The 14485-nt window shown below is 41.6% G+C and overlaps 1 protein-coding gene across 11 annotated transcripts in view; it reads right to left on the bottom strand.

The window, feature by feature from the left end:
* ubr4 (ubiquitin protein ligase E3 component n-recognin 4) overlaps window positions 1-14485 on the bottom strand; it is a 66260-nt gene that overhangs the window by 6465 nt on the left and 45310 nt on the right. For all 11 annotated transcript variants that reach the window (XM_028583763.1, XM_028583774.1, XM_028583765.1 and 8 more), the window contains 32 exons: window positions 14341-14485; window positions 14042-14246; window positions 13853-13966; window positions 13367-13576; window positions 13132-13281; window positions 12802-13029; window positions 11788-11866; window positions 11431-11667; window positions 11098-11266; window positions 10257-10401; window positions 9732-9817; window positions 9545-9632; window positions 9030-9223; window positions 8629-8868; window positions 8391-8529; window positions 8110-8235; window positions 7583-7711; window positions 7143-7492; window positions 6526-6616; window positions 6270-6354; window positions 4776-4903; window positions 4401-4530; window positions 4109-4269; window positions 3778-3887; window positions 3317-3458; window positions 2948-3029; window positions 2581-2754; window positions 1141-1262; window positions 837-1034; window positions 600-680; window positions 357-444; window positions 69-196 (listed from right to left, as the gene is read on the bottom strand). The exon at window positions 14341-14485 is cut by the window's right edge and continues 24 nt beyond it. In XM_028583763.1, the coding sequence (XP_028439564.1) occupies window positions 69-196; window positions 357-444; window positions 600-680; window positions 837-1034; window positions 1141-1262; window positions 2581-2754; window positions 2948-3029; window positions 3317-3458; window positions 3778-3887; window positions 4109-4269; window positions 4401-4530; window positions 4776-4903; window positions 6270-6354; window positions 6526-6616; window positions 7143-7492; window positions 7583-7711; window positions 8110-8235; window positions 8391-8529; window positions 8629-8868; window positions 9030-9223; window positions 9545-9632; window positions 9732-9817; window positions 10257-10401; window positions 11098-11266; window positions 11431-11667; window positions 11788-11866; window positions 12802-13029; window positions 13132-13281; window positions 13367-13576; window positions 13853-13966; window positions 14042-14246; window positions 14341-14485 (4754 nt within the window). The remainder of the gene's footprint in view (window positions 1-68; window positions 197-356; window positions 445-599; window positions 681-836; window positions 1035-1140; window positions 1263-2580; window positions 2755-2947; window positions 3030-3316; window positions 3459-3777; window positions 3888-4108; window positions 4270-4400; window positions 4531-4775; window positions 4904-6269; window positions 6355-6525; window positions 6617-7142; window positions 7493-7582; window positions 7712-8109; window positions 8236-8390; window positions 8530-8628; window positions 8869-9029; window positions 9224-9544; window positions 9633-9731; window positions 9818-10256; window positions 10402-11097; window positions 11267-11430; window positions 11668-11787; window positions 11867-12801; window positions 13030-13131; window positions 13282-13366; window positions 13577-13852; window positions 13967-14041; window positions 14247-14340) is intronic.

Below are 14485 nucleotides of genomic sequence, written 5' to 3'. Positions count from 1 at the left end.
CCAAACATGGTGCAGTATGTTTTGAAGGTCGGCGAACAAAGATTACAATCTTATTGTAAAGGGCTTACAGTGAGCAGATGTCTTCCTTGTTTAAAATCTTTGATTCCAGAAAGCCGGCTGAGCATACACTCCAGTCCTCCACACTGTGCCATGACTCCTGCCATCTTGTACACCTCCTCATCATCCTCCTCCTCATCTGTAATAAGGTCAGGACATTGCACATTGATCTTTTCTACTCCTCTTTCAGAAGGGATTTAATACTTGTGAAGGCAAAGAGCAGGTCCTTGAGGCTAATGGCTTATGCATTGGTAAACATCCCTTATATATGTGACATAGGATATAATACTAAATCTAACCTGTGGTTGAGTCCAGTGACTCTATGAACTCCTCAGTGGCATCTCCCAGCAGACCTCTCATTCGATAGATGATTCTCATTGGCTCACCCTTGGGGGGAAAAAGCCAGCAGACTCCATGACTAACAGTAATTGCATTATTACACTGCCATTTATAGAAATGTAAGCATTTAATGACAATTTGCATGATTCAAAATGCTCTTAAAAGGGTCAATCATTCACTGTCAAACTCACTAAGACTCTTACCTCATTTGTAGGGCACCAGACCTTCTTATAGACCTCTGCCACCGACAGATCCAAGCTAATGATTTTGTTGTTAACCAGAAGCTGAGGAAAACAGGGTTGCATTAAATAAGTGTCTTGCAACAGGATTAGAATTCAATGAGAAACTGCTAAGAGTTTAATGCAAGCTAGCATCAAAACAAGAAACCGCGTTTTAAACATGCAGGGAATAGAAAGGGCAGCCTAAAGTATACATTTTACCTCCATGCCACTGTCGTCTTCAAGAAGCGCCACCAGGTCGCAGTCTTGGCAGATTTTGTTCTTGATGTCCCTCATTAGAGGGCCAATGCCGGGCTCATTGTTGCTGTAGGGGTTTCCTGGCATGCGACCCTGCAGGAAGTCCTCCTGCTGAGGATCCTTTTCCAGTGTCACAAAGAACTCTGTCACCTCATTCTCCTCCTAAACACAAAGGATGAAAATAAAAGCCCCAGATGAAGACAAATTCAGTAAGCATTTTTCTGTAGGACTTTCCTAAGTGAAATGCACCATAGAAAAGGTAACTCACAGGATAGATGATGCTGCACAGTCTCTCAAAAATGAACACGGGTGTCCTGTAGTCGTCCAGGTTGTACCGCTTTGCTGTCTCTATGCACACTGCCATGAATGCTTTGGTTTCAGACTCAGTACCTATGAACAGCACAACAAGATTAACAATGTTAATGTTTCTTAACACATACATAATGATCTTTTTGTGTGTAGAGTTTTTCATCTGTAGGAAACAGTAGAAGATATATAATTTATACTTTTCATATTTTACTTGGATACGGAAGCAGTAATTAAAGACTTAACTAATTCAAATCTCTTCCTAATTAGGGCACAAGCACAAAAGTGCGAGGAATCTTTTGTTTTTGAAAGGATTATATTATTTATCTGCTGCACAATCGCATTTTTGAGGGACTTGGGATGCTTGAAATCTCACAAAAATTGGCACACAAAGTTCTGCAGTGATTGGGCTCGGGCGTGGCCAGCAGGCTCCATAGCACTCCCAAATGCCAGGGTTGGGGTGAAGTTCCTTTGATGTTTGGGAAATTTAGGAACACACAGTATATACTTTAAAAACTGTTTTTAAGCCAGACAGGAAGTCAGCCATCTTGGATTTTGTGTATTCATTTTCAATTTATGAACACATGTTTGAGGACTTTGGGATGCACAAACTAGTGAATCTTTGCACCCATGTTCAAACTAGTAAGTATATTGACTGATATCGCAATTGGGCTTGGACATGGCACCCAATTACTTTTAGCATTTGAACACATTTTTGACGGCCCTCACCTGCGCGTATTGTGAGGTTATACAGCGATTTGGTCCATGCCTGTTTAGCGGGCTCCATAGCACATGGAAGGCCCTAATTTTGACAAAGTTCCTCCGATTATCACATACATTTTTAATTTTATGCGTTTTTCATGTATTTTATTCAAATATTTCAAAACTCCTTCTAGAGTGTTTATCGGATTCGTTTCATATTTGATGGTTATAATCCTCCAACTAAAGTGACCCAAAACTGCGAAGAAAGAGGATTTCACTGGTCCTTTACAGGTAAGAACTTTTTTAAACTCCTCCTAGAGGACTCAACAGCTCCTTCTCAAATTTGGTCAGCATGTCAAGACTTTGACAATGCCAAATAGCAAACCTTTTGTGTTTATACATGGGCCGAGGAAGTCTGTTAGAAAATTTGCAATATGTAATTTTCAGTGCCATGCAATCTACCCAGCAAATTATGTCTAACTCGTGTGCGCAGGGTCAGATGGTTAGAACATCTACTGCTGCATAAACCGGCGTCCCGCTAGTACTCCTGACGTGCCGGGAGGTGTGAGGGCCTGTTCATCGCTGCTTGCCGCTTTAATTGTGATTGGACTTTTTGTCTTTTATGTTAGTATAGACACAAATAATTGCTAGAAACACCAAAATGCATTATGTCTGTTTTTTTGTTTGGGTCAGTGCAGACCTGTTGTCATGTCCTCCAGCATCTCGAGCAGCATGTCCTGAGTCTCATCGATGAGCTTAGTGCGCTGCACCACCAGTTTCCTCAGACACAGGTAGCCGTTAAGCACCGTGCCGACCAACCTACTTTTGAAATGCCGCTTAATGGACTCCACCTCGACGAAAGAAGAAAGCAATCCTGCAGTGGCACCGAAAACATTCACATCATTTAAATATTCAAGAAAAGGCATCGGAACAACATTTATCTCTGGTAATAAAAAAATCACCTGTATTATTTATTCTGAAATGGTGTTAAAAGTGTCATCTAAACCCTACAGTACCTTGTCATGTCTAATTTCATGGTCAGAAAAACAGGACCAAAACTAACGTACCAGTCAAGCTCTTGAGGGCATAGCCTTGCTGTAAGTCTGTGCTCAGTGTCGCCTCTTCCAGAGACAGCAGGTTAGCGATTTCCTGAACAAGGAATTAAACAGGCAATTGAAAGATCAAGTTACATTTGCTATACTGATATCAAGTATGATATAAACATATGAATACCTCTACTGCCATATTTAATAACAGCATGAGTACCACCTTTTTTTTTACGTTCATGAAATTAAAGCTCAGATTTTCATTAATTTACTGTACCTAAATATTGTAATCAAGAAAATGCAAGTACAGATATTCTATGAAAAACCTTGATCTACATATACTAAATAGTACTATATATTCTATAAAAATTATATTATTTTAACCATTACCTTGGTGATCAGGTTACCGATGTAGGGCAGGACTCCACGGGCTGCCAAGTAAACCTTCCAGTGTGTTGGCTTGATCAACTTCTGGTACAGACACAGGTACTCCACCGCACACTCTCCAGCTACACTCAACTCATCCAGATAGCTGACAGACACACAGTAAGAGTCATTTACACTCAGTCAGGTCTACAGTTGGGCTCTAAGTGCTCAAACCTACTTTGAGTCTCCACACTACATTTACTTTTCTTGATATTAGTTGATTTTTAACAGTTTTCATACGTCAGCTGCATTACAATTTTTGTAACAATATTTTTCTGTTATTGATAAAATATTAACTAAAGTAACAAAGAGTACATGGACTAACATACTGTATATCATTTTAGTAATGAGGAAATCTTCGTGATCTAATGTTCATGAATACCACATAATGTTTGACTCGCTGGTTTTCTGTTTGAGGCTCATACCTGGTGAGCAGGTCCAGGACTTGTTGCTTGCGGCTGGGGATCGTGGTAAGGGCTTCCACAATAGTGCAAGCTGCCTGTCTGGCTGCCTGAGTGGCAGGTGTGAAAAGGACCTGCATCAAAAAGAACTTTAGTCAACAATTTTATTTGAACAAGTTGCTTTAACAAGTTTGTTAAATAACAATCTATACAACAGTATTATTATCATTTCTCAATTTCAAAATGATTATTTGATTTCTAACAAAATATATGCACTTCTGACACTTATAACAAACAGAACACTTATAATACAACAAAACTGTATTCATGAAGAAAAACAAACAAAAAAACGTACCTGTCGCAGCCAGTTGTTGTGGCTCAGTTTGAGCAGGCGAGGGAAGAGGCCTTCACCTTTTTTGGACCTCATGAACTGCTTCCACTTCCAAACATACTTCTCCAACAGGTACTGCCTTCGCAACTCAGTCTTCCCCTGAGGCTTTGACACAGTTTCCTGGCCTGTGGTTATCAAGATAAACTCAACAGTGAAAAGCTTATCATTGTGGGTTTTTATTATTTCACTGAAAAACAATAAGAGAACCATCTTGCTACACTGATATAATGCATATGTGTTCAGATACAGTACTTACATCTTGCTGGGAGACACTTTTTCCAGGCCTCATAAGATGCTTTGGGGTCCTTCTTGAGCCAGAGTTGGGCCTGGGCATGGATTTCATTACTGTAGGGCCTGACTGTGGTTAGGGACTCAATAGCAGCATCCTATAACCAGAAGCAAACATATACGGTTGTGTAAGGGAACATGATACAACCAAGTAAAAAATGGCAGACATTGCATATGTAATTCTTACATTTCCCAAGCTGGTGTTTTTGAAATTAAATATAGAATGTATAATTAGTCAGCAGTTCTTTGTCTAGATTACAGCTTGCACAATTGCCACTTACAACTGTCTACAGGGCAAAGGAAAACCATGAAAGCAGTAGCTGAATGGTTATGGAATATTTACCTTGTTCTTCTTGCTCGTGGGAGCAGGGGGCTTGATTAACTTTTGCAGGATTCTCAGGCACATGAGAGTAATGTTCTCCACCACTACAGGCGTCTTTATATTCACCGACATGAGGAACAGACTGAGGGCTACAAGGACAAAAAATGCAATGCTATCAGACAAAGACCTCAAATGCAACATGTCTGTGTGATAGCTAAACGAAAACATGACACTGTAAAATTTGAAGCGGTAGATCTAAGTGTTAATTCAAGCCACAACAGAGCATTAAGGCATTATATTATTAGGGCATATAGGGTATTATTAGGGCAGAGTATAGAATACACTAGGTCGGTGACTCGTCATAGCTGTGGGGCGCGGCTTGGCACGGAGTTGCTGTGGGGGAAAACAATCCTTTCCCCCTGACCGGATAACATAGCTTTAACCCAGTATGGTCTACTCAAAAGCACTTTTGTCGCTTGACAGAGCAAGATGCATAAACAAAAAAAAAAAAACTGAGCCAAATTGGGTCAGATTGTCCGTACAGTATAAGTGACTGGACAAACAACCCAATGGAATGGCCAGAGGTATCGTTTCCCAACACTTTTTTGTTCTCTTATTGAGTCTCCAGGTAAGAAACAGCTAACGTTAACCGTAAGCTAATCTTAGATAATTCAATTTGACTGTATTATCAGTAACGTCCTCAAACTTTCTATTGTTATCCCACAATCATTAAAGCTATGATATTAAACACTAGCTATAGCATGTTAAATGAATAACTTCCATGTAACTGTTAGTTTTGACTTTAGCAGCGACGATAGGGGTATTAACGTTAGCCTATATTCGGCGATGTGCTATATCACACAGGAATCTACTCGCAGAGCAACATGAAGAATTACAGGTCCCTGGAGGCTCACAATTTTTTCACCAGTGGCTTTGTGAGAGTGGTTTTACATCACAAAATATCAGGGAGCGACATTTGTTTATTTCGTTGTGATGTAAAGCCATCTTGGAGGGTTACTGAAAAGCCCCATCAGACCGGAGTTTAATTTTTTAAACCTACAGCAAGACATCACCGTCTGTCTATTCGGCAGTATATAAAACTTAAGATCAGGATTTTTATTTAACTAATTTAAGGCGCACAACGCAGAAACTTTTCGGAACTGTACCAAGCAAAAAAAAAAATTCAAATGGTTTGTTTTCCCCCAATGCATAAACAGAAATTACGTTTTAGTGGGCGTTCCCAGTAATGCTGACCAAGTCTATGGTAGATTGATGTATAGTATGTATTGTTGTGATGGATTATATTGTTTATTAACTGGACCAATATCGTTCACAGAACTGCAACAATACACACAAAAAAAGGGACTGAAGACCAAAGTAAGGAATCTGAAAAAGTAAAATCAGACTAATGCATAAAGCTACCTCCCATTGAACTAATCCCCACATGCTGACACAGATCTTAAAAGAAATACACCTACAGCCTTTGAAATGATCAGGTTAGGAAATTAGGCTTACCACAACGCAACCGTAACTCCCAGCATCCTCCCTCTTTTGAAATTGAGTCCGTCAGCAGCAGCATTTCATACTGCAGATTACTGACCTATTAACAACAAAGACATAATCTTCATTAAAAAAATCTGCTCAATCTTTGATGTTTTAAACAAAAACTTAATTTTCCAACAAAAAACAGACATTTATATCAACAACAGAATCTCAATGCTTGTTTTACTTCATTTCTTCAGCTTCTAGTAGGACATGTAATAGGACATACCAGGTCAGGATTGGCCCAGTGGCCTTTGAGGGCAGCAGACACCTTGGCAATGATGAGGTCATTCATCTGTTGGGTGGCCTCTGGATGATCTCTAAAGCAGGATAATACGAAAGGAAACAAGAGACAGAATGATATTGAATCATCACTGCAATACACTGTATACATACACAGTTAAATGTGTATGTATGAAAAGATAAATCTAGATGTACAATATATGCTTTTCCAACACCTTATCAAGCATTAGTGCCTGGGGGTTATGCATATAACCAATGTTCCCTGAGGGAGGAAAATGAGGTACAACATAGGCATAGGAAGCCCCGCCTTCACTTTAGGCTACAAAAGACCCTGCACAGTCTCTCCACCTCAATCTAAACTGCACCTATTGACGTGAAAGGCAGTTAGGGGGTTGACTTGTTTCCCTCCTTCAGGGAACCTTTTTGGTCAGTACCCTCTGTACAACACATTATTATGGGGATATATCATTTTTGGTGAGCGTGTGGCCCCAGCGGAATTGAATGCTCATAATTCTGACAGTGTTGAGTGCCACGCTTTAGCCACCAAGTTTGTGTTATGAAATCTATCCATTTTTTTTTTAACAAGATGGGGGAGGGACATACCTGGTGAGGAGACAGACCAACTGGCGCACCTCCTCCCTCATGGCTGCTGTACCTCGCCGCAAGTTATACTCAAACAGTTCACGGATGAGACCCTGGAGGACCAGGATCTGCCGGAGGGCTGGGTTTGTGGCCAGTGCGCGAAGCAGTGTGATGCAGTGACCTGTGACAGCTGAGGCACAGCCATAGCACTTGTTTGAGGAGGTGTGGCCACAGCCCAGCACAGAGAGGGCACGGTACTGACTGGCGGTGATGGTGGGCTGGTGGCTGCTGCTGCTGCGGGATGACTTGGTGGCAGCCTCTCTCTGCTGTAGATCATACTCCAGGAGCTCTTTACGAGATGCAAGCACTTTCTGTAAACAAAGAGAGAGGCCAGAGTTATATCTGAGCAGGGAAAAAGACTAATGCAGTTTCTAGGGAAATTAACTCTTTTCCTCTCTAACCTGTATAATCTTGGAAAGTTCATCAAATGACGTCTTGCAATCTCCGCTGTACTCTTGAGCCAGCTGCTGAATGTATCTGTTCACATTAGCAGAGGAGGTACCAAGTCCTGCACCTGCTCCAGTGTCATCCTGAGTGCAACAGAGGAAAAGAAAAACTATCATGAGATAAAACTGTAGAAATAACACTTATTATAACTAAAAACGTTGGCAGTTCTGCTAGAGAGGGATTTATGAAAAGGACATGATGTATTACTGCCATGCCAATACTGTTAGTTAACTGCAATCAAAGTATTTCAGAGATTCACATATGCTGAAAATAGATTTTGGAAAGACTAATCCAAATAATATCCCAAGTATGTGTATTATGTATCAGGAGAAACTGTGCTTTGCATACATTTCAATTAATAGCAAATGTGTTCAAAGTGGCCTCCTTCACATTAATCATGCCTCAATTTCTTATCCAACATCTAGTATTCGACAAAAAAAAAAAAAAAAAAAATACCGTTCAGGCCCATTTTGTGACTGACCTGTGGTTTCTCTGGTGCTGCCTCATTGACTTTAGACAGGAGGCTCTCCAACTGGGGCCGGTGGCCCATCAGCTGATGGTAAACCCGGTCAGCTTTGTCCAGCAGGGTATTGATGTTGGTCACAGCCTGCAGGAAAATAATACATTAAATATTAAGAGATGCGGAGTGAAGAAAAAAGCAGATTTGCCTAACTCAACATGGGGACAAAACTTGCAAGCTGATTATTTCGACTGGCAAGCCCCTTTTTGTCTCCTTTCCTTTTCACACGAGGGCCTGCTTACCTTTTTCCTGTCTTCCTCATTCTCAATGGGATCCACAGCACAGCAAGGTTTAGCATATAGCATGAAGTCAAATCTAGCATATTTGCAGAAACCACAGGCATTGCACAGGAAGGGGTCTTTTTCATCGTAGTTGATAGACCTAATAGACAACAACGACAAATTTAAAATACAATTAACTTCAACATCTCCAAACATTTCCCTAATCTTTTCAGACCTGCAGAGGAAACCTGTTGCTCACCTGCACTTGTGGCACTGATACACGTTCTCACCGCAGTTGCCACACACTCCAGGGTTTGCCGGCACAGAGGCACTGCAGCGTGGACACTGGAGGGTTTCGGTGGAGGCCTGGTAGTTCTCATAAAAATCTGAGAACTCGATCATCAGGTTGGATGCGACAATGGGTAAAGGAAGGTCAATCTTCACCTCCGTTTGTCCTGGGGTCAGCTGAACTTTCTTGGCTTTGTGCCAACGAGCGGGCCTTAAAACAGACAGAACTTTTACTTTATATGGTCAAGTGAATGAGAGTGAAATTGTGGCAAGTGACAACTATGTAATCTTTGTATCTTAAAAGTTCATTTATAAATAACTATTATGAAGACATAATTAGTGAAAAGGAAGGAACTCTTTGTTAAAACATACTTATTCTTCAGCTCCACAATAGCCTGCACAGTCCTGTTGTTGTAGTAGAGGTTGATAGTGCGGACCATTTTGGTGCGTTTGAGGTCACCGATCTTAACTGTGACTTTGCTGATGGTGTGGCTGCCAATAAGCTTGACAACCTGCTGTGTGGTGGTGTAGCGGGTGTCCACTTTGATAGATGACAGTTTTATATTCTGGAGGACAAACAAGACAATTTTTAAAACAATAATAGACTGAGTTTATGCCAGTAGGGTCTTACAAAGACACTAAGGCTAGTGTTCTCATGACTTGTCCTTTTTCTGTCTGCATATTCATAGTTTTGCCATGGTTTGTTTATAAATAACACTAGTATATATACAGGTAAGCATCCTAAGCCTGTCACAGCTTGTATTAGCCAATGCAAAAGACGTACAAATCTTACAAGTGTGTAAAAACTTGCACTGGAATTCTATTAGCTAAATGTCTACTTAATGGCAAGAGATTGTGTCCATTTAGTGAAGTTGTGTTGCACATACTGAAAAGGGTACTTCTGGATTGTTGCACACCAAGCAGGGGTCACTCTCCAGAAAAAATCCATCAAACTCCACTAATCCAGACAGAGTGCTGCAGGAGGAAAGATCAAATCATGACATTTATGATATTATGTCATAACTTGAAATTGCATTATCCTTGTGACAATATAGCATGTTTGTGTAGACATACGTGTAGATGTTGGAGTTAGGGTGATTTGTCAGGATATGGTTCTGTGCCCTCAGGATTTCCACAGCTTTCTGGGAATACTCCTTTAGCTGTAACAGAATGAAGAAACAATGAACATTATTTTATAGAGACTCTGCAGCAGTATCATTGTCATAGCTATGTTGTGCTGAATGATAAAGGCTTAATCATCCAGTATAACAGCTCAGAGTGACACATTTTGGACACAGTCCAACTCCTCATTTATTAATTGAAAGGTCTGGGCATTCCTGTGTCCAATTATCCAAGTATTTTAAGCAAGATGGCCAAACTACATTGAAGCACAGCCAAACAATCTATAAGTCAAAGGGACTACACATCCATGGAAGGACTTAAATCCCACACAGGGCTCACAAATTACATTGCCAGGCAAAGTACAAACACTAATAAAATATTGTTCCAGAGTCACATTTTATGACCTGATTTCATGACTAAATATTTTTTTTATACTAAAATCAGTACAACCATAGCCTGTGAGGCCTTCAAACAAACCTTTTTTTCTGTCTGAGGGGTTTTGAGTGAGAAGTATCCAAGCAGGTCAACAAACTGGGCAGCTTTGCGGCCATATGCAGGCAGCTCAGGCCAGATGGCCCAAGTCAGTTCCAGCAGCAGCTCCTGCTGAGATTTACTGGAGTTCCTAGAAAGAGATATACATGTCAAAGATGTCATTTCACCATTTAATAATGTATTAATGATTTCATTTCCACATTCTTTCCATTGTTTGTTCATGGGTGCTGCAACATTATGTTCAATCACATTAGTTTAAAAAGGGGTTGAGGCAGTCTAAATTTAAAAAGGTGAAATATGTAGTGAGTATCGCTTATAGTTTGTAAACACAGTGTTCAAAGTTGGCCACTCCTTCTCGACTCAGCCAGAAAGAGAACGCAGGGGTGGAGGTAGACAGATAATTAAGAGAGGTAGCGCTGTGCAAAGCAGGAATAAAACTTGTTGCATGGGGGTTACGTTCTAAAGCACAAATAACAAACCCACACCTCTGCGGGAAGGTGCCACATTCTCGGAGTATGAGCTAATGCAGTTTTTCCTGTCTGTTTTTCTGTGTGTGTGTGTGTGTGTGTGTGTGTCAGTTAGACTTGTGTGTCGATATGAGACTGGAGTGGCAAAGCCACTACACACTTCTACTAGGTCATAAGTGATGATTGAGAGAGACTACTTATTACTATTACTTGTATTAGTCTATACATTGTTTTTTGAGGAAATCACTTAATATTATACCTTTAAAGAAGTTGTCCTTTGTAAACTAAACATGCTTTGGTTTTGAGTTTTGGACTAAACTAGGCTGTCTATGTCCCACTGTGTTACATATCTATAGTACCTGTAGATATGAAGTGCCAAGCAGTGGGCTTGCCAGCGCACAGCAGATGAGTTTGACTCCAGCAGGAAGCAACGCAAGAACTGGATCAGTGTCTCCTTGTCTGCAAACTTGTTAAGCTGACTGACCAGAGCCATACACAGCTGATCCTCCTGGCTGCCAACTCCATCACCTGTGGTCAGTCCGCAAAGACACAACACAGTCAAGACACTAGCACCTACTATCTGTTTTTGATAAACATATATACTGTTCAGGTTTATTGTTAAGCATTCAATGTGTGTCATCGAAACAAGAAGAACTAAAATAAAGTATGAGAAAGTCTGTGTCTTGTCTCACCCTCTTTGTCTTTTTCCCTGTCCTCCTTTTTGCTCTTTTTACTGGAGGACTTGCTCTGAGAGGACTGAGAAGCTCCTGCCTGTCCAGCACTACTCGATCCTCCTCCTGAGAATGATGAAGATGAGGAGCTGGCCAGCACCTTACTGCCACAAAGGGCACAGGAGAGCAGTTGCAAAAGTACTGGGGAAACACCCTCATCCACTAGGAAGCTGACCTGGAGCAGGAAGTACAACACAGCTGGATAGAGAAGAGAAACAGATAAAAGGAGGGAAAAGAGACACAAACTATGTTAAACCTGTCTGCGTGTGGCCTTAGATGTTTGTTTCAAGTCACAGAAGCTGATATGAAACAACTTACAGTCGTCCTTCATGCAGAACTTCTGCCAGTTGATCGTCCTCTGAGTGGCAATTTCAGCACAAGCTTTTAGATGTTCCATCTGCACCAAAAGAACAAGTTACACTTAAGCACAGAAAGGTCAATCCTTACAGCAGCTGGCAGTAGCTTCAGAGCACAAAAACTTAAAAATTGAATATTAACAAAAGTTAAGTAGATTGAGGCTATGGAATATATGCACATAATATGTTAACTTACTAAGACAAAAACTTAGTATGTTTTAGTATGAAAAAAACATAATTAAAAGCCATTAAAAGCATACAAAAGAAGCTCTGTAGTAGAGCTTTGTTCGGGCCCAAAAAATCAAGCCCGACCCAGCCCGAGCCCGTGCACGTTGTGTCCGAGCCCAGCCCGGCCCGACACATTAACTGGAATTATGAGCCCGAGCCCGATTTCCACCCGACACTTTTTTAATCCGTGGGCCGTTATAACTGACGTTCTCAACTACAATTCAGAGTTGTTTGAACTGCAAAATTCTGTTTAAAATGATCTTAATGAATAATGCAACAGGAGCGAAGCATGTAAACTGCGCTGTTTGTTTATTCAGAATGAAACGGATCGCAAATGGATCTGAATGAAGAAAAGTAAAAAACTCAACGTATTTCTCTGTGAGGGCTTGCCTCGCCCTCAGGGGGAGCCTACGCTTGAAGAAGTAACAAAAGAGGACGTTGAAGGCTGACTATCATCTTTTCTGACTTGGCGAGCCTGCTTCATGTGTCTGTTCATCATCCACGTCCCCGTTTTATTTGCTGTCATAGGCGAACAGCGGCCGCACTTAATGCACTCAACAAAGCCGACACATATGTTGTCACTTACCACGACTTGTTTAAAATGGTTCCATACCTCCGACTTTCCTCCAAACTTGCTCAAAGGTAATTCTCACGTTTTTCTCTGAGCCGGGCTCGGGTCGGGCTCGGGCAGAGAATCTAAACTCTACTCTGTAGGAGTAGTCTTAATAGCCGTTCAGAGGACACTCACTAGATTGATGAGTGTGTCATACTGCAGAGCTGACCCAGACGTGGCTGTGACCACACCAGCCCGGAGGAAGATGCCCTGCTCCTCGAGGAGCTTCTTGATGCTGCGAACATGGGAGTCAAGAGTGTGCAGATCGCGCAGCTGACGATATTTTTCCTTTGAGCCACAGATAAACAGCAACAGCTTTCTGACTTGCCTCCTGACGAATGGCGTCTGTTGAATCATGAGATACTGAAGAGAAATTTGAGACAGAATTAGGGGTTGTATTTATGCCTTTTGTGTGGACAGATGTTGAAAAGTAAAATCACATGAATAATACACTCAATTGCTTACTTCAGACAGATAGTAGAACCAGGAATGGTCAAAGACAGGAGGTGGGATACGTGGGTTGGTGTCAGCAATCTTCTTGATCTGATACGGCAGCCGAAGCACCATTTCAGTCAATAGCTGGGAGTAGGCTTCAAACACATCAGCAGCATGTCCCTAGTGGAGGAGCAACTCAGTAAGTTCACATTATCCTTGTACAAAAATCACATTTTCAAGTTTTAAAAACATATAGATCTGAAACCTTGACATATTGGCGCAGGAAGAAAGGGCTCATGTCTGGGGGAGAGGAGGCTGTGTGTGGGCGGAGGAGCTGGCTGGTGGTCGCAGGCTCTTCTTCACCCTGTTGGCTCTTCCAGAACTCCAAGAGCGATTTGAGCACGTGGAGACAGTAGTCAATAGCACCCAGGCTGAGCAAGGCAGTTGCTGTGGCGTTCGAAATAAGCGAGGATGACTGGAAGAGAGAAAGAGGGTGCACCTGCCATGTAGTACAATGTACAAGAAACTTAGTTTTGAGTGCTCATGGAGAAGTAAAAGCTGTCCATGAAGAAATTCAGTCAGATAGAAACTAGAAAAGTTCACGCAGTGAAGTGCAGAATTCCATCAGGTGTGGCTCCCTCTTAACTTACCACCCACCCATTACTGTATTAGACATTTAATATGTTAGACTTCAGTGAAATATGGTGAAATAATTGAGAACTGCCTTAAGAAAAAAAAAAAGAGGATGTACCTCAGAAGAGGATTTGGAGCCAGACTTGGTTCGAGACATGAAGACGCTGAGCAGTCTCATGATGACTAGGTGAACTTCATTGATGGAGCTACGCTCATTCTTCTTGGAAACGTCCTACAGATGAATTACATAAATTAAGTAAAACATTGACACATTAAGCCTGATTCATCACAAGGAATCTGTGGTTACCTTCTTGTGCATGCAAAGCTCAGCAATAAGCTGTGCTAGTAGGTCATCCAAGGCACCCTTATCCTTTTCATCCTCGCCATCCAGATCAGAAGTCAACATGAGGATAACCTGCATGTAAGGGATGGCTTGGACTCCACCTACGTTGTGGAGCTGGGAAAGATGCTGAAGCAAGCGCTCCAGTAGCATAAGACGAACCATGTGTAGCCTGACAAGAAACACAAAATTAAGGGTCTTAACAGAGCTTCAATTTGAGCCTTCCTATTTAATATCAACTTATTCTCGCATTTGGGATGTCTGACCTGTTGCTTGTGTGGATGTCTCCCTCGGTCTCTCCTTCTCCCTCTGAGCCTTCGCCTTCCTGCTGGGCTGTGGTGGTACTGATAGCCCCAGTGCTGGAGCTCACACTGCCTGGACCTGCAGGGTGGCCTTCCACTGTTGTGTCTC

The sequence above is a fragment of the Perca flavescens genome, chromosome 7, assembly GCF_004354835.1.
Source record: "Perca flavescens isolate YP-PL-M2 chromosome 7, PFLA_1.0, whole genome shotgun sequence".
In the NCBI taxonomy this organism is placed as follows: Eukaryota; Metazoa; Chordata; class Actinopteri; order Perciformes; family Percidae; genus Perca; species Perca flavescens.
Note: the sequence above shows the minus strand (reverse complement) of the source record. Positions and strands in the feature narration are given on the sequence as shown.